General features: G+C 40.7%; 1 protein-coding gene and 1 long non-coding RNA gene across 23 annotated transcripts in view; one reads left to right on the plus strand and one right to left on the minus strand.

The window, feature by feature from the left end:
* LOC106040874 (uncharacterized) overlaps window positions 1-16,357 on the plus strand; it is a 157,017-nt gene extending 140,660 nt beyond the window's left edge. For 10 of the 12 annotated variants that reach the window (XR_010831743.1, XR_010831737.1, XR_010831742.1 and 7 more), the window contains 2 exons: window positions 11,192-11,257; window positions 16,249-16,357. This is a non-coding gene — a long non-coding RNA (uncharacterized lncRNA). The remainder of the gene's footprint in view (window positions 1-11,191; window positions 11,258-16,248) is intronic. The other 2 variants (XR_010831735.1, XR_010831741.1) reach the window with 1 other exon arrangement.
* Window positions 11,845-19,105, minus strand: part of TEAD1 (TEA domain transcription factor 1) — a 160,557-nt gene continuing 153,296 nt past the window's right edge. For all 11 annotated transcript variants that reach the window (XM_066997608.1, XM_066997603.1, XM_066997604.1 and 8 more), the window contains 2 exons: window positions 18,714-18,866; window positions 11,845-17,678 (listed from right to left, as the gene is read on the minus strand). In XM_066997608.1, the coding sequence (XP_066853709.1) occupies window positions 17,565-17,678; window positions 18,714-18,866 (267 nt within the window). In that variant the 3' untranslated portion in view covers window positions 11,845-17,564. The remainder of the gene's footprint in view (window positions 17,679-18,713; window positions 18,867-19,105) is intronic.

The raw sequence follows: 19,105 nt of genomic DNA on the forward strand, positions 1-19,105 counted from the left end.
AACTTATATTTAGCCCTGAGGTGGTCAGGCAGTTGGACTTAGTGATCTCTGAAGGGCCCTTCCAACTGAACTCTTCTATTCTATCCTATTTTATCCTATCCTATCCTATTCTAAAAAGATGTACAATGTTCCCATGTTCTGGGTGCTGAAAATCAGGCTGCAGAGGGAGCTAGTCTCAAGGTAAAACTCTTCTGCCGTATGCCCTTTTCCTGTCAGTTGATGTGATCTGATCAGGCTCTCAATGCCACAGAGACAGGACTACTGCAAATTCAGTTTTACTAAATGCACCTCGTGTTGTTCCCCACTTCTACACTTTTCCAGAACAAATCTGAGGGCTGAAGCTGTGTTTCTAGGATTTCATCACAACAGAGCACGTGAAATAGTGGTTTTGAGTGATGAGGCAGTCAGCCAGAGGTATTGTCTGAGCTCTGTAAATGTGTGCATCAATGCCACAGCACAGGTCCAGAGGGTCTGATGCAGCCTGGACGTATCGGACAGTTGCTGCACAGATGGTTGGTGCTTGCAGAGTAAATATGATGCAGTCAGAACTAATCAGACTTACCACACATGTTCATATGGAAATACATGGAAATACAGAATGGAAAGCACGGAAATACAGAAACTCAGGGATCTATTGAGGACCACAGTGACAAATTACTTTGAGGATTCTGGAGCCAGCATAATTCAGCCCTCTGGTGATCTCCGTGCAGCCTGAATGCAGCAGAGATTTGCAGCTGTAAAGCTAGTTGTACTCAAAGCAGTCTCAGCACTCACAGTTGTCATTTTGCCTCTTGCTCCTGCACAGCTTGTCAGCAGCACCTCATGTTATGCCCCTTAACTTACGCTATGGCTACTCCACAGCCCAGTTTGAAGCAACACATTTCCTTCACTAGCTCTTAAAAAACAAAAGGAGCATAAAGCAAAGAAAACCGCTCTCAGCTGGGCAGCTCTCAAGCTACTTACCTGTGGGACATGGCAGCAGCTGCCAACTCCATGTCTTAGCCTGGCTCTGCAATCTCACAGTCTGGTCAAGCAGAAATCTGGAGAAGACAGAACATGTATCAAGTCCCATCCCATTGCAGGAGAGGGCACTTAATCATCATCTGGCTTTGATTGCTTGGCCCCCTGTGTGCCTGTAAACAAAGTGCTTTAAATCTATGTAGATTTGGATTCTTCTTCACCATGGAAACAAGTGAGCAAAGATCAATAATGACAGAAGTAGGGAATAAGATTTTGACCCCAGAGTCCTCAGCTTGATGGATGCTGTTACTGGCTCATGAGTTTTCTGTGGCCCACATGAAACGATCCAGTGTTAAAAGGTCAGCTCCTACCCCACCTTCTACTCTGCAGCCAGCAGGCAACCCCAAAGCAGTGCACTGGGATGAGCATCATGGTCTTTATTTCTGTTCCTTGTTGAGCTGAAGTGATTTGCCAGTGGTCAGGCAGGTGGGCAGCGGCAGAGAGGAGAGTATATCTCCCTGTCTTAACCCTGGTCTGGTGCTGCAGTCATCAGACTGCGTGAGACTGTCATCTCATGGCTCTGCGCAGGTGAACGTAGCTACAACACATACCAGGATCTCAGAATCTTCCTTCATGTTTTTCCTGCATGAGCAAGCTGATAGAACCCCTTTCCATTTGTTTCTGTCCCATTGCCAGGAAGCCATCATTCTGCATTGCCAATTTTCACTTCCATTTAAATATTTGCTTAATGGAGTTGAAGAAATAATCTATTGGTCACTATAATAATCCAGTTATCTATTTGTATTGTTAATAGAGAGAAACTATTGAAAATAAGAGGTTCTAATGAAAAATTAAACATTTTTAGAAGTAGTTTGTTTCAGGCTGTGGTACTATAAAATTGTACAGAAACCCAAACGAAAAGGGGCAAAGGAGCTGAAGAGGGAGTTCATCTCAGCCATATGTTTAAACTAGCTGTATTTCTCAGCATGCCCAGGCTTTGGCTGGTGGCTAGGGTTTTGGAAACAGAAAGCCCACACAGCGCAGCGAGAAGCACTCGCAGCACTGGAAATCTGCGGTGCCTGAAGGTGGGGGCGAGCGCTGCTGGCACTCACGCTGCCCCTCACTGAAGGGGGAAACGATGTGCTGGATCTGCACCACACACTGGAGTGAAACAAAGCCTTTCAGCATCTGTGGCAGGAAAGTCACCAATTGCCATATGTCACTCTGCTGTGCATATGTTAAATGGGCCCAACCAATTGCGTTTGCACATTCTCTGTGTGACTTGTTGTCCCACACAATGAGTGTCCTGTTGTCACCAGTGCTAATGCTATGCAATCTGCTTTGCCATAGTGCAGCAGGCAGCTCGCCTCCTCATATCGCAGCATATTTTGCCACATACACGTGGCCCTGGTATCGCCGGATGCTTTGCAATCTGTTGCTCTGCCGAGTGCAAGCCCTGCTGTCACGGCTGCTGCAGCCTGTTGGGCCACAAAGGAGCAGGCGGGCTGCGGGCAGGGACACGCTCTGCTCAGCTGCTGTCTTGGAGCATGCAGCCCCTGTCCTGTGGCCCGAGCTGCTCAGCTGGAAGCAATAGCAGGACTGACTGGTGCTGGTAACAAGCTTCACAGCTCTATTGTCTATAATTAACCATTCCCATTCCTGAGTGATTTTTACTTGTATTTGTTTCATGAATAACAACTGTGAGTCAGGCTGACTTGCACAAATGGAAGAAACTGGATTCTTTTTTACATTATGTGAAGAACTTCTCACACAAACAGCTGCTATAAGCAAGGGTAGTGGCCCAGTACTTTGCTAAGAAACCAAGCTCACTGCAAGAGTTTCTTCAGAAACTTTTCATATACCACCTTTTCATTCAAGTCTAGGGGACACATAAGGCTTGAGCGCTTTCAACCTTACTGAAGCAAACCTTTAGTGGCGCAGCCTTGCTGAGGACTGCAGGCCAAGCTTCTGCTCAGAGGAGCCCCAGGAAAATAAATATATGCTTCTGAAGTATTCTAATACCATAAAGGTCACCTCTGGGGTACACTTAATGGTGCTAGAAAACATGTGTTGACGACTGAAGATGTGACAAAGTATTGAAAAGCTTGCGCGTGCAATGCCTGCTGAGTCAGATGTCCCACGAAACTCACTAACATCAATCTGGATATTGTACACCACAGAATAAGGTGCATATATGAAGAAACTAAATTAGGGCTGGGAGGGCAGTTTTAGTTCAGGCATGCCCTAACAGTAGGTGCTCGATTCTTAGCCTGCAATTTCTTATTGTAGCTTTTCTCAATGCAGAACAGTTGGCCCTCCTGCCTGTAGTGTCTTTTGACATACAACTTGTATAAAGTTGGAAAACAGCCCTGATTTAGCAATATAATTTTATAACACTCACACATCTGTTTCTACTGAGGGCTTTGAAGCCCAGTAAAAATGGATAAGATAGAAAAGAAAAAATAGACAGAGAAAAATAAAAGAACTGCCTCTAGAAATATGACTAATGCCCATACCTGTCTGTACTTGTTAAAATGTGCTAGAATGACAATGTTAACAGCTTGGCCAAACATCAGAAAATCACTACTTCATCTGTTGCTATTAGCTGAGTTATTCAGTAAAGGCAGAGCTGGAGAAATAGTGATGCCTCCCTGGGCCTCAGGGTGGAGCGGCAGCGATCTCGCAGCCCTGGCTAAGAGACGCTAATGAGAGTCTGGCCCCTTATGCAAGCTGCTCCATGCTGCTGCCATGTTGCCCCCGGTGGCGCTACCACTGGACCCAGAAAGCTTTCTGTATCTAAGCAAGCATTCGTTGGGAAGATGTGTAGCCTGAGGGGCCCTTCCTGGATGACACTTCAGAGAGACAAAAATGCCATTTTATGTTTTGATTGTAAGACTGTGTTCAGGCACACATGAAACAGCCAGAGTGAGCTTCTAGCCACTCATGAATGAACAGTATGCCTGGTCATCTCCTTTAAAGGTCCCACTTTGCCCAGGATGGGATTTTTGAACAGAGAGAAGGACAAATCCTGCTGTCAGCTACTGCAGTATAACTTGGACAGTTATACTTCTACAGCGTTGACACCAACAGCAGGATCTGTCTCTTTGGTGTTGATTGTTGCCTGTTTAAAGACACACCTTTGGCAGGTGAAGGAATTGGCCTTTGGATTTGTGCCTTGCACTCTTCCTGAAATGCTGTGCAATGCCTTCAGGTTACAGGCCCGGTCATGTCTGCCTTCCATTGAGGCACAACTCTCTCCTGCATGGCTCAGAGATGGGCAGACCCTGCGCTGTTTGCGCTAAATACTGTTTATTCAAGTGTCATACCCTGAGCAAAAAGTGACACAGAAGAGGGAGTCTGTGATAAAGCCAGGGGTGTTTTATTCTGCAGCTTTGCATTTCCTGGAAATGTCTCTAGGAATAAAGGACAGTGCTTTAAACAGCACTTGCCATAGGCATGTACTTCATTATGTTCTTCATGCAAGGACATATTGAAATTCAATTCAAAGAGAGAAGGAAAACCATTTTGCAGTTGCCTGAGATCAGATTATTCAGTAAGCACAAAAACTTTTTGAGTAATAACTTTTCTGTGGAGAGTCAGATGGTTTCTATATGCTTAGTAGTCCCAGTTTCCCTTGAACTGTGTAATTCAGTTGAGATGCCCTACTCAGCTTTTAAAGCATCTGATGCCAATGTACCACAGCACAGTTGTATTCCTGTCTTTGGAAGGGAATGGGAAAGTCAATGTATTACAGTTGCTTGTACATTAGTAGTTCCCTAAAAAGACAGATTAATGTGATTCATATGAGCTATTCTGTAGTATCAAACACTGTTTCTAAACCCAGACTATCATAGTGAGAAAAGGGAGGAGGATGAGCAAGTATTTATTTGTAGTAGTTGTTCAGGTGGATCAAATCTTTCCAACTTTGATGTCTAATTTATGTTGATGGATAAATTTCTACATTATCTATTCAGACTGTGTGCTAGAGAAGACTGCGATAAAAGATAAAACCAAGTATCTCACCAAACCAGCTCACCCTGTGCTGAGGGTCCCACTCGATCTTGCGCTGATTAGGCATGAAGGGTTCAGCCCATCTCCATAGGAGTTTCAGAAGCAGTTGCTGTTCATAGTTATTCACAAAGAATACTGTAGCTGTTCTTTCTGAACACAGGTCCAGAAAATAGAAGGGAGACAGCCTTCAAAATCTATAGCAGATCAAAGGAAGGTCAGTGGCTGGCAGGAATATGGGAGGAGAGAAGATAGGTGAGAAGTTAGCATTAAAAAACAAGTGACCCATTCTGCCTGCAAGTCACCAACATCTTTAAACTGGTAGTTATTTTCTCTAGTGCTAATTAGTAGGGGCTACAGTGGAAGTGCATATTCTGTCAACTTAGATTCAGTAAGTCAAGGAGGTAGACTGTGCCTTTTAGGTATTCTTTTAGGATAAACTCTTCCTAATAGGCACAATGTATTATCTAGCAACCCATCCTTCACTTGAGATGGTGGAAAATTTCCTGTGTCCCAGTTGGGATCACAGGTGCCTCCAGAAAGATGAAGAATGGAGGCCTATTGCTTTCGAGGATATCGTAGCACTGAGTGCACACATAAACAGAGCACACTGGACAGATGCGTCATGATTTGTTTGTATTACCTGTATGTCCTATATATCTTTATGTTTCTTATTTATCTTTATATATACTTATTAATTCAAAGACCATTTGAAATGATTCCCTTTATTTAAACATCCCCTAGATTCTATCTGCTTGTTTATGCCTCCAGGAAAAGCAATCTGTGTAGGATACTGAGCACAACTATAATAAGGGAGAAAGAAATAAAATAGACAGTGAAATATGATGTGCTCTCTCCAGAAGGGAAAGTAGAAGCCTTAAGCCAAAGTCCAAAGGTCACGTACCATGGTAATGGGCTTATCTAAACGGATTATACCTAGTACTTGCAGGTAAATAGATTGGGACATGCTGCAGTTGTTTCATGACTGCAGGAAAGCCTGGTGAGACTCATGGTCACCCCACGCTCTGCATTAGGCTGCAGCAACAGGCACCAGAACCTGGATCTAGCTATTGTCTTAGGGCTGTATTTTTCTTTTGTGCATCTCCAAAGATTTGATCTGCACTAAAGTGGAGGGTCTGAGCTGCAAATTTGGAACATGTGTGAGCCTCCTCAGCTCCTGGTTGAGGGACTTTGTCAGATGTTCAGATCACAATGTGATCCTTCATATAAGCACAAAGGCCAACTTCTTTATCACATGGAGGTTTAAATCCAGTTATTGCAGGGATTGATACTCTTGAAATAAAATGGAGTAAGAATGTGTTTCTTCTGGAAACATTTTGGGTTGTATTTTGGTCAGAATTTCAATTTGTTGTTGTTGTTCATTTGCTGGCAAAGAAGTTTCTGCTGTTTTTCCTCCTACCGTGGCCTCTCTTTATGTCTATAGGCATTTCCTGTACAATGTGGGACTGAACTGTGGGGCTGTGCACACTCAGCACTGAGGCTGTTTCTTAGTGTTCAGTAGAGCTGAGCAGCCCAGAGTCCCAGCTTCTCTTCAGCTGATTTGCTAACAGCTGAACAGAATCTTTTTGTTTAACCTTTCAACAGGAAGCTTAAATATACAGATTTTCCCTTGTTCTGGTTGTTAGAGAAACTGACACTCCCCTCTTCCCTCCTCTCAGACCCATTACAAGGGGTAATTATGTGCTTGTCATTTGGGGACCACGAGAGTAACAATCCATCCACACCACAAAAATTTCTAAATTATATTGTACAGGTATCAATGTCCATGGATCTCCTTTGTAATCATGACCACCTCTTATGCATCACCACTTGTCTGTCCTGTCAACAGGTGGCCAAAGACAAGCATCAGAGGACATGTTGTTTGTCAGGCCATGAGCGTATGTAGGACTGAGTCTCCCCACTTCCCAGGTCCCACACCCACTACCTGCACCACACTGCCTGCTATCACCACACGCTCTTCTGGTAAGGAAGAGCTGGTTGCTTGAGCTGACAGACGGCTTCACAGGTCCGTATTGCGTAGCTCTATCTCCACGGTTTTTATCTCCTTGCTCTCCTGACCTCCCATCTACCTCCCTCGCAGTGAAGCTGTGGGCAGCCCTGATCTTGAACTCTCCACTCCTTCCCATATCTGTCTTGTCTGTAAATCCATCTACTGCTGCATCCACAGCTTTCCCATGTGTTTCACAGGCACACCCGAGAAAGCAGTAACTTCTGATGTTGGCAGTGGTCACTCTCAGCTTTCTAGCCACCTCTGCACCTGGTTTTTTTTCAGTATTTCAGGGACTGTCTGATGGTTCTGTCCCCTTACACCCTTCAGTAGCTCCCTACCAGTTTATTGGCCATGTTAATGAGCATCGTGTATGCTTTCCTCAGGCTGATTCTCTGGGTTCATTTCTCTTTCTTTGATACTTTTCGAGCTGCTTCCAGTTGAGTGCTGACTTTTGTATGTGTCTTTTTATATGTCTGACCAAAGGTAATGGAAAATTACTCTGCAGTTCTCTGAAACAGCCTTTAACCTATCTCCTGCTTCATCGTCTTCATCTTCAAATGATGGCTAATCCCCATGCCTTCTTTTCCATTAGTATTCAAGTATCTTCAAACTAACTTTCTCCACTGTGCCTGTACCTATCCCCAGGTGCAGCAGTCTGTAGGCATCAAGAATTCTCTTCCCCCCCCTTCTCCCAAGCTGAGAAATCAGAGCTTTCCCACCTTTGCCTGCCCTGATTGTCTCCTGTCTGTGGCTCTCAAGTCCTTAGACTTGTTCTCTTGGAGTGGCCATTACCTTTAAACCACTTCCAGCACTGATATTCTTAATGGGAAGACATTTGTTTCGCATGGAAAAAATGATAAGCCAATACCATAGTTGTGTGTGTGTGCTCTGCGTGTCCTGCCTCACCCAGCATGAAGAGGAATTGGTGATCCTGTTCTCATGATCTCTTGTGGCCTTTCAGAGAATGGGGCAGTTGGGAGAAAAATTATGTAAAAATGAAGTCTCTTGGATCTCAAGCCCCTCCCTTCACATGTTTGTTCACTGAGCATGTCATCCTGTCCTTTGGCTGACCAGGAGACAGGGGTGACAGTAGGCAGGGAAGCTGACCTGTCCTGTGCTGCAACAGGCAGCTCCCCTCCCAAAGGCTGGGAGCGTGCTTGTCACTGTGTGCTGGCTACCTGCCCCCCTGCACTTATCCAGAGCCTGTTGCTGGAGAGTCTTGGGGCAACTCCCAGACGTTGCTCACCACCACCTCCCGAAAAGCAGAAGATTGTTGGCAGAGATAGGGGAACAGCAGCTCTGCTGCCACTAGTGTTGTGGCTGCCGCCTCATTGCTGGAAACTGGGGGGAGGGGTGAACGGCACTGCCGAGTTTCCACCCATCGTGGTGTTCTGACAATAATGCTTAGATGAAAACCTGTTAGAAATATCATATAGTGATAGTAAAACTAATATAGACATTTGACTTAAGTCATCAAATTCTCTGTGCTGTGGAATAGTGTGCAACATGTTGATTCTTGTATGTCATTGCCTGAATTTGCCATATGTGAGTTCAATTTAAAAGTAATGGAAAGGCCAAACAAGATGGAGGCACAGGTATCCCCATCCCCCAGTTGATGTAGAGCTGCATCAGAAAAGAAGTGTTCTCATAGTGTACTGAAAGGAACGACTACAAGTCTGAATACTGTTCTTACACATTTTGTGAAGTGTAATGTTCGCTCTGAAGTTCAACATCACAGGTGAGACAACAAGAAAAGACAAGTACCTTGGAAAAAAAATCTCTTATAATGTGATCTTAGCAGAAAGAAATTTTTAAAAGTCTGGAAAAATTATTCTTTAGCCTCTGCCAATAAAAAAAAAATAAAATGAGAAGGATCTTTAAATATGCTTAATAAACTTAGACTTGGGGCAGGAAAAAAATCAGTTTGTAGTTTGTCAACGTACTGGCAAAGTCAGCTGCTCATACAGCTCAGCACTCCATTCAAACAGCAAGTCTCTGAAATCCACTGCCATAGTCTGCCTTTGCTGGAGGTCCAGAAAGCAAAGCATTAAGGTACATGGCAAGGTACGCACGAGTAGTGGACTAATCTCCTCTTTGAACCGTGTGAGAGGAATGACAAGGGACATTTATCATGGCTCCTGCACCATTTGCTCTGATGGTCCCAGCCACTGTCTTTACTTGCACATTGACTTTACCAGAGGTAGAGAAGGGGAAAAGCTAAGCTAAGGCTCCAAAACTGTTACCTGTGTGTGGGTATCTGTAATAGCTGACAAAGATGTTTGGAAGCAGACCTCTGAAAACTCTTTTTGTTTGACTTTCTGCTCCAGTTTAACAACATCAAGGTTGCTTTTTTATGCTCTTACCTCTAGGACAGGGTGAGGGGCACAGAAAGCAACATTTTCTTAAATTTATCAACCTAAACAAATAATGTTCTCTGTGCATCGGTGTGCATGTGCACATGCATGTGTGTGCGCATACCTCCCAGCCCACTCCATCTCCTCCCAAGCATGCATTTGTGGAAGGAAGGTGGTTTGAAAGATAACCACAGCTGGATGAATTGAGATCAGTTACTTGTGCTCAAGTGTCTTTGCTCAACTGATTGTTTCGGATAATGTTCTGGATATTGCTCTCTCACTGTTTTCCAACTGAAACCAAGCTGACAAATCTTCATCTACCAGGGAGGCTATATGGTGCTTTGCTGATGAGATTTTTGGGCTGCCTTTCTGTTATGTCCCAGTGAGGCATGCAGAACCTCCAGTATAAAGAGAGGCCTACAACAGCCCTTCCTTTCCCATTAAGCTTAAAGAGAATCCTTGAAGTGTCCCAATTATGTCCCAATAATGGGAAGTACAAATAAGAAGCAATATAGGAGCAAAAAAATCAACTCTATTCACTGACCTAGAAAGTGAATGTTTGTTTGTTGTAGCCTTTTTCTTAGTTTTAGATCTCCCCCTTTCTTCTGATGGAACTCTTATTATTGTTGGTCTTGAAACTATCCTTTTCATCCTTTCTTACTATTTTCTCCCTTGCCTCCTTTGCTCAGATTTTCATTTTCTTTGGAAAGTAAAATTCTGTTCATTTTTTTCACTTGCACTCCAGGTTTCTAGTTTTCCTTTTCAATCTTCTCGTAGCACATTCTCTACCTGCTCCCTCCTGCCCTTCCCACCTTCGCCAAGTCTTGTGTGTCTCCAGCACAGCTCTAGCTCTCACCAAACAGCAATCATGTAACAGCTTACAACCATTAACCAACTGTCACACCTCTCTACAAGGTAGGTAATAATTTACGAACACTGCTAAGCTGCTGCTGTTTGGAGTGACAGATTGTTCAGCTGTTTCTGCTCAAAGGATCCCAGACAACAATATGAAGGCTGTGAAAGCTCAGGGTTGGGATAAATAGCTAGAGCAGTGTGTGGGATCTATAGACATCTGCTAACACACTGCTGAGCTCTGAACTGTCCTCTTACTCCTGCTTTTATGAGCATTAAATGCATTCAGTATTTGTATTGACAAATAGGCTGCATCTTAAAAAAAAAAAAAATCCACAGAAGAAAAGTCTGTAGACCACCTATAGCTCTTCATGCAACACTTTGTAAAACAGCATGGAGTAATTAGTATGTCTTCTTCATCCTGTGACCGTGATGCTGTAATCATGTAAACCAGACTGGGCTTAGGTATGCAGGGGCTGTTGTGTCTGCTGAAGACAGCTGGTTAATACACGAATGGTGTGATGTTACACTGGGACTGCCAACCTGAAGTGTTGCATGGCATTTGTCCCAGAGGTAGATGGTTTATGGTTTTTAACCTAAATTAATTAAGATGCAGTACCTTAATTAAGAAAGAGGTTGCTTCTGAAAAAGCTAACCCACTTCAAAGTGCTGAAGCCATATACTTAATGGGGAACAAAGAGAAAACAGGGCCAAAACAGACCATGTCTGTGTGTTGTTCTCAGCCCATTCATCTCACACATGGGGGGTGCTCTGGTGGAATTTTAAAAATGGTAGTGGAACATCTGCCACCCAAAAGGAGAATTGGGGTGTGTGGGAGGGGGCATGTGGTTTATTCAAAAGCCACTGCTCTCCTTTTGAAGCAGAAGATGAGCCAGATGTACGTTTGTTCTTTTTTCTCTGCCAAGTCCTGGTCATGTTGCCATTGACTCCAATTGATGCAGGATATCCCCTTTACTCTCTTTTTTCCTTTCTTTTTTTTTCCTAGGTGGGTGGTTTCACTTCATAAATGCAGCGGGCAAGTTAAACTTGTTTAATCCTCTCATCATACCAGGTAACAGCTGCTAGCTGCAGGGGGAAGTGGTTGTAATAAGGAAAACAAGAAATCAGTCTCTTGAAAAGTGGAACAACATTTTTAGGACCTCAACTCTCACAGAGCGCAAGTGTCCTTCTGGAAGAAACACCTCAACCCCAGTTAACTACTGTGTTCCTCAGTCAGTTCTAGTTATCACGTTAGTGATGTATTTCATGCTTTTCATTGTGTATGATTTTGAATAGCTCATTCCTGCTTCTAGTATAAAGGGGGATGGGTGGCTTTTCCCATTTAAACAGTATGGTTTAAATGATGCTTCAAAAAAAAAACCCACCACCATTTCTTTAGGAAGACATACAAGCTAGAGGTCTTGTCAATGTAATGCTAGAACACATACAGATTCATCGTTGAACACAGCTTCCAGATGTGCCAGCCACGGGTGCCATCTCTAAAAGTTTTTGTGAATCTTGCTAGATGTCATTGACACATTTAGGTAAACACAGGTATTTCTGCAAATCTGGCCTTGTGCTACTTTGGCAAATGCTTTTGAAAGTTGCACCCAACAATAAAAAGAGATTGATATAGGAGATTAAGATAAATGCACAAAACACTTTCATTTTCTTTATTTTCAATCGATACTGTATGAATACAAAGTTTCTAGAAAGCTACAAAAATTCTACCACTTTATCAAGAAGGCATCAAAATGTGTCACTTTGCAAAGACATGAAAACACCTGCAGTAACCGACACAAAAATAGCATTTTTAGAGTGATGAAATAATTGCACTTAACTGTCATGGATATTAAAGTTATCACACATATGTACCGCGAAAGCTAGAATACATTTTTTTTTTTTTACAAAGCACTTTATAAAAAAATTCTCTGCACACAAAACCTATAATTTTCATATTACTATCATACTAAAGATAAATTCACTTTAAAGCCAACACTTAAAACATTTGAAACAAAAAAAGGTACCAGTACCTACACACAGACAATAACAAATACAAGAATACTGTACTGCCAAGAGGTTTGACTGAAACTCCTTTTGAAAGCTTCTGCAAATATGTTAAGAAAACATTGGAGAACATTCACTTTTTTCAAAGAGCCTTCCCTCCCTGTCTAACCTAGAGGTACTTTATCATCAAAAGGCAAGTTCTACATCAAAAGTTACCAGCAGCAGTACAATATTAAAGTAACCACTGACCATATATGAATATGCTTAAGTCACAAACCCATTTTATACACATTACACAAATAAACATAAAGTGAGAATTCCATTAAGTCATTTACAAATGTGAACAAATGCACATGGCAAAAAAAAAAAAACAAAACCAAACCAAACCCCAACCTGTTTTACATAAAATGTACTGAAGAATTAAAGGCTATTCAGGTTTTCAATGTTATAAAATTCTTTTGTCTTCCTTTTTCAGGCACATATTGTATTTTTTGTCTGCAGTCATGAGCCTGAACCAAAGAGGCCCATAAAATAAAACAAAAACAAAAACACATATTCTGTAAGGAGGTAACAGGGATCTGTCTCCTTTTTGTCAACTGAGTGCATTTAAGATTTAATTTACACACTAAAACTAATTACATGATCTCAGCAAGAATGACCCGAAAAGTTAAAAGCTGAAGATCTCCAAAGTGTTTCTTGTACTTTTCATTATCCAGCTTTTTTTTTTTTTTTTTTTTTTTTTTGTTAAGGGGGCTAAGCATCTTGTTATAAGATAGGGAAAGGAGATCATCCTGAGAAAGTACGAAACTGGACTCTATTATCACATCTGCTGTTTGACCGGGTATCTGAATCAGTATGGGTCAAGTAAAGAGTAGACAAAACATTTCTCAGTATGACAGATCCAGGAAAACTGTAAGGGAAACTGCTTCAGGAGCAAGTATGCCCTAGGAGTTGCAGTGGAAAAATAAATAGATATGGATGAGTATGTCAAATGTTGTATCTGCCTTGAACTGGCCAGTTACTTACATTCAACAGTAATGTACACCCTTCATTATTTAAAATAGCCTATATTGTGGAGGTTTTAACGGAAGAAGCTACTGCCAAACTTAGTGAGCTGTAGCTGCAGTAGAAAGAGAAAGCGAGAAACAGGCATTATATCTGCAATTCCTTCAAAATAGTGGTGCAGTACCTACATAAAATAATTTTGGAATTCAAGTAAGTACAACTACATTTGTTTGTAGCAATTTTCAACAGCCCCAAATGGTACCATTACGCTTGTTTTAATGAGACAGGAGTGTACTTTACCACAAATATGCATTAGTACAGCTGAAATGTTTGGTAAAAACTGAAAATATATGCTTTACTTGAGGGGTGAAATTGTCTTTGCCCTATCTCAGTCTCAGTGAATTCAACAGGATTACTTGTCTTACAGAGGTAAGTGAGATTTAGACCTTGAAGGAATAAGAAAAATATTATTTTAGAGACAGGGAAATTGAATTATCACAATATTTACCACACAGTGTCACAATATTTCTATATATAAAAAGTTAATCTTAGTTTTCATCAAATACTTTAAAAATCAAGTTAAAATTGTATTCACAACTATATAATCCCTCTGACAGCTTTTGGTTTTGCTGATATTTATTCTAACTTTTTTTTTCTTAAAATCTTGCTCCTCTTCCCATTGATTTTAGTTGTAGTGTACACAGTACGGCCCCCGTTCACAGAAGGTATCAAATACAGACATATTTTTTAAGAGAAGCTACATTTTTCCTAGCATGACATCATGTGGGACAAAAACAAAACAAAACAACCTTGTGTTCTGAACAGTGCTGGCCAGAGTTTCTCTAACAGCACCTTCACCCACAATGCTCACACTTAATTCAGTGTTTAAAAACACATAGTTGCATTTACCCTAGCTATTGTCTGTTCTCCGTTTTCATCTCGTTTTATGCATCTGACCTTCAGTATGCACAATTTTGTAAACAAAATCTTCTGTCTTAAAAGATCTTCACAGATACTGAAATATTATTAGAGGAAAACAATAGTCTCATTTGTCAACTGTCTGAAATTCTGCAGTGCATGGATCTCATTATGCAGATAGATACATGACTGGATGAAGAGAATATAAATGTGAATCATTTTCATTTTTATATCATAGGCAAATCAGTTGCTGGTTTGCAATGCTGTCAGAAATGGCAAACAGTACCTTATTCTCCAGCAGGTTGATTATTAGCGAAATTACATTGCTATAAATGGTGCTCTTTTGTGAATGGAGGCCTGTAGTTTCAACTTATTCCAATAAACCAAAGGCATTACGGTGATAACTAAATATTTTTGGTCTCTCTACAAATTGTCATTATTATGGCAGCACTTTTCTAAGCTGGAATTTCAAACCAAAGGCACTTTCATGCTAGAGTGCAGAAGAGTCACAATTTATTATTTGGTCATGAAATTTAGAAAGGCAGCATTATTAATACAAATCACTTTTCACGGAGAACTATGAATCTGTAACCTTTCCTTTTGGTATAGACACTTAACTGCGTAGCAATGGGATTGACTTGTACTGAAGGTTCGTTTAGACCAAGCAGTCAAAGAGCTTTTCTGTGGGAAAAAATATAGATATTTTAAAAAATGGAACCAATTGATAAAACAATATATAAAATCTGTGTTAAGAGGCTAAAGGTACTTCTAATATAATGCTAAGGCACTGCATATTGTAATGCTTTGGCAGCTCTCAGTTAAAAGGTTCCTACAAAAAGTAACAGTAACAAGATAAGTACTTCCAGCTTACAAAAGAGCTCACAGTTTACAGGCAGCCTGTTGGACTACACACCCCACGCTGAACAGTTGAAGGATTAAGGCTTTTAAGAATTAACATATACAGGGTATGGATCATTTACAGAAGTGTAAAGAAAAGACAATGGAAATAGTTTCCCTAATATTACATAAGTGAACACCAATAAACATTGTGATTTTTATACCCTATAGTTATGACATACGTAGTGTGCCAGATTCCGTTAAAAAAACCTGTACCTGGTTTTGCAAATTGACTTACACACTTTATACACCTCAAAGAGTTTGCTTGTTATTAAAAAAAAAATCACCAAAACCACAATTCAAACCCTAAATAAAAGACAAACTTTAGAACAAAATGAAACAAAAAAGTAGTTTTTGACTTGTAACACCAAGTGCTTAGAATAAAGGGCTACCGTTAGGCTGTTACAATGCAGTGCTTTTCCTGATGTGACTGTTAGTGTAAAAATGAGTGTTAAAAGAGACCTTACCATGGACATATTTCTCTGTTCAGTTCACAGAATATAAACTGAAAGATCATCAGCCCTAATATCCACAAGCAGATAACAGCTAGACATCACAGCAATCATCCACCTACTAGCATTAGATCAGCAGCCAGCTAAGGAATTTAAGCAGTCTCCCTTCCCCTCATAGATGTTTGTGTCTTCCTCTAATGTGAGTCCTCAGCAGTGTTAAATATGAATACGGTCCGCCACAGGTGTACAGCAACCTGCTACCATGTTTAGGCTATGTTCTAGTCTAGATAATTCAATCATGGGCAATTCTAACAGAGGGTACTATACAAATATAAAATAACCAGAAATTAAAAGTGTTTTTTTGAAGACCAGAGCACTGTAGCCTGGGAATAAATTCTAGAGTTAAATTGTGAATGGGCACATATCATTAAATGGCAGTGAGGAGGGAGCTGTTAAATGTTAACTTCTTTGAGTCAGAGCTGGAAAGAACCTTCCCAAGAACACCCTTTGCTGATACTTCATGACTGATCTTTAAGGTGGCTTGTGCTTGGCCTGGCGGTCCTGAGCCTTTCTGACAAATGTTTTTCATGAGAACCCACTGTTGAAACAGCACCTGCTGAAACAACTGCTGCTTGGGCAACTGAAGGACAGTGCTGGGTGTGCAGCAGAAGAAAAGAAACTGAACAACACTCTGGCTTAGCCAGGAAGAATGAGAATACTTATCTCACATGTGCGTACCTTGGATAATCACTCACACCCACATCTGTGTTTTGAATCTTTACAGTATTAAAATATCTCCAGCTGCACTTCACTTCCTGGAGTCTTCCCTGATATATCAGAAGGATGAATACTACCACATCCAGATGCAAAAGGACATCAGACCCCATGTGGTATGTACATGTTTGTTTCATATAAGGTCTTTGCCAGTAGGAACTGGAGAGAAAACTGGGGAGAGGTGTAAGAGCACCATGATAAAGAGGAAAAGGAGAAAAAAAATCTCCACTTTCCAATCTTCTTTGCCTGATGTTGGTTGTGACTTTCTAGTGTCTCATAGATATTAAAGCTGTTGATCCTTTCAGAGGTGTATGCATTCTTCTCTCAAACACTTTAGTGTTTTGCTTTTAGTTTATGAATTATTCAATGCTGTTGCAATGTCCGTTGTTTCCATTCATGTTTTTTTCAGAATTGCGAGTTTTTCAATCAACTTATTAGAAAACATAGCTGTCCGTATAAAATATAACTGCACACACAAGACTACATATAATGCAAGTCTAAATCTTCAGTATTTACCTACTTATTGCAAAATGAGCCATCTTTTTCATTAAATAATCAAATTTTCATATTAGTACAATACAACTTTATACTCTTTTAAAATACACTAGATATGTTAGGGATAAGGGATGATGTTTTCTTTCTCTGCAATACCTGTTTGAAAGTTTAATGGATTAGAAGATTAGTTTTAGCATTGAGAAAAAAATACAAAATTTGCCTAATTTTAGGACCTGTCTGTTTCTTATCAGGCATTTCTTAAGGCTATATTTTTTCATTTGGTTTCAAACAGAAAAACATTAACATTTTAAAAAATAATTTAGTGAATTACATTTGTCCGTATCTTCCACCCTAATTAGTTACAAAGATAATTCTATAAAGATTATTAACTTTGTGTACTCATTTACAGTTATAGCTAAAGATTCATTTCAATTTCACTTGAATTGTAAAACAAGTATTTTGTGTTGGAAAAAAAAAAATCTTATAAATGCTGTCAGTTTTTCCCCATGGCAAATGCTCTGTCATACATTTTTCTATCAGAATTAAAAATAGGCCTCCACAGACAGAGGCATTAGGTTCTTAAATACAGTCTTCCCAAAGAACTGTGGTTTAGAAATTTGAAGAACACTTAAGTTTTAGAAATAATTTTTACAACTGTACCAGAATTTCACAGCTACAATTATATATGAACACATTAAAAATGACTTCACTACAACAGGATTTAGAAAAATGTGGGTGAAAGTTGGGCCAGAGGCACTGCCACTTAGTGTTGAGGTTTACAGTCTGTGTTTTGATAAAGAAGTGAAATGAAGTGTATATATAAATAACTGCTCAGTCCTTTACAAGCCTGTAGATATGATGCTGTGCTCCATGTTCACTGTTTGACACTTCAAATACACAAGCCATGCAGAGTAGGGTTTCTTGTGTATCCCTGTTCGTTACAACCTATTTGAAGGGAAGAAAAAGGTAGGCAATATATTAAAAACTTGAAAACACCAGAGCCAAAGGAAGAAATGACTGGTTTAATTTAGGCAATGTTTAGATGTTGCTGTTTGAAATGTCCTCTCTCTTTTTCTCTCTCCCTCCCTCTCTCTATCTCGCTGGCAATTTAAATTGACCTCCATGGCTGCGCTGACACAGTGTGCTCCGGGGCAGAGCTGTGGGGCAGTTGCTCCTAAAACAGGGATACTGAGATTCATCCCACCCAGGGTGCCACCCATGAGCCATCAGCTCAGCATTCCTCAACCTACACTAACTTCAGTAAAGGAAAACCAGTGCATCTTTGTCCCCCTGTGTTTGTCTGCCAAAAGGCAGCTGAGCTGAGTGCACCCCTCACTCATCACCCCCACACTGCATCACTCTGAGCTCACTGCCCTACCTCTTTGTCATGCCATCAACCTTCAGTCTTGCCCAATTCCTGTGGTGGCAGCAGCATCACATGGCTCTAAGTGCTTGGCCAGGTGCCACTGCAATGCCACAGTGCAATAAGCAGGTAGCTGGATGACAGTGGCTTCAAGGCTACTACGCAGACCATTCCTCATGCTTTAGGTCACCTGTTGGGTGTATCCTCACCATTACTTCATGCTTTCCTGGTCCAAGAACTAATTAATTAATACACTGACATTTGCAGTATTGTAACTGGCATGTCAGTAAGAACACATTAGATGAATGGGATGGTTCAAAGTTACTGCCTCAGGCTCTTTACAAACACCAGAGACTTGCATTAAAAATAAGAGAAGTAAGCTGAATATCTGGGAAGTAACAGAGACGTTTGTTCATGTTCTCAGCCAGCCTTTTCTTCTCATCCTTGGTTTCTATAGAGCACGATTCCAAGACTATTAGTCTGAAGTCAATGGGATGATTTGTTTAGTAAGCAACATGACTAGGGGATTTGGAAACTGGTTCTAAATACTGCACATTAAGCAAGCCATATAAAGCTGAGAGTATTTTAGACATGAAAAATAAAGAGTGAGTCCATACCAATAAAATTGTAAAATTTTCCAACACGCTGTTCATCATGTATTTCTCTGGTAAATGCTTCAGCTTGTGTATGAAGTTGATCATATATTCACACATTGGAGAGCGATTTATTCTGTACACAAATCGGCCATTCTCAAACCTTGCATATTCAGTCTAAAAAAAAAAAGAATATTTAGAATAAGATACTTTAAAAAGATTAAAAGCATTAATGCTGTATCTGTTTTTTTCTTTGTGTAGACAGAAGAAAGTGGGTCTCAGCCACACAAACACCCATACTCCTACCTGCTAACTCCCTGCCTGAGCTATACAGTGCCTTGCTAAAAATTCAAAGGCCATTCATTGTTAAAAGTTTTACCACAACTTATTCTCTAACCTGTGAATTAAAAATTGAA

This window comes from Anser cygnoides, chromosome 5, assembly GCF_040182565.1.
Source record: "Anser cygnoides isolate HZ-2024a breed goose chromosome 5, Taihu_goose_T2T_genome, whole genome shotgun sequence".
Classification (NCBI taxonomy): domain Eukaryota; kingdom Metazoa; phylum Chordata; class Aves; order Anseriformes; family Anatidae; genus Anser; species Anser cygnoides.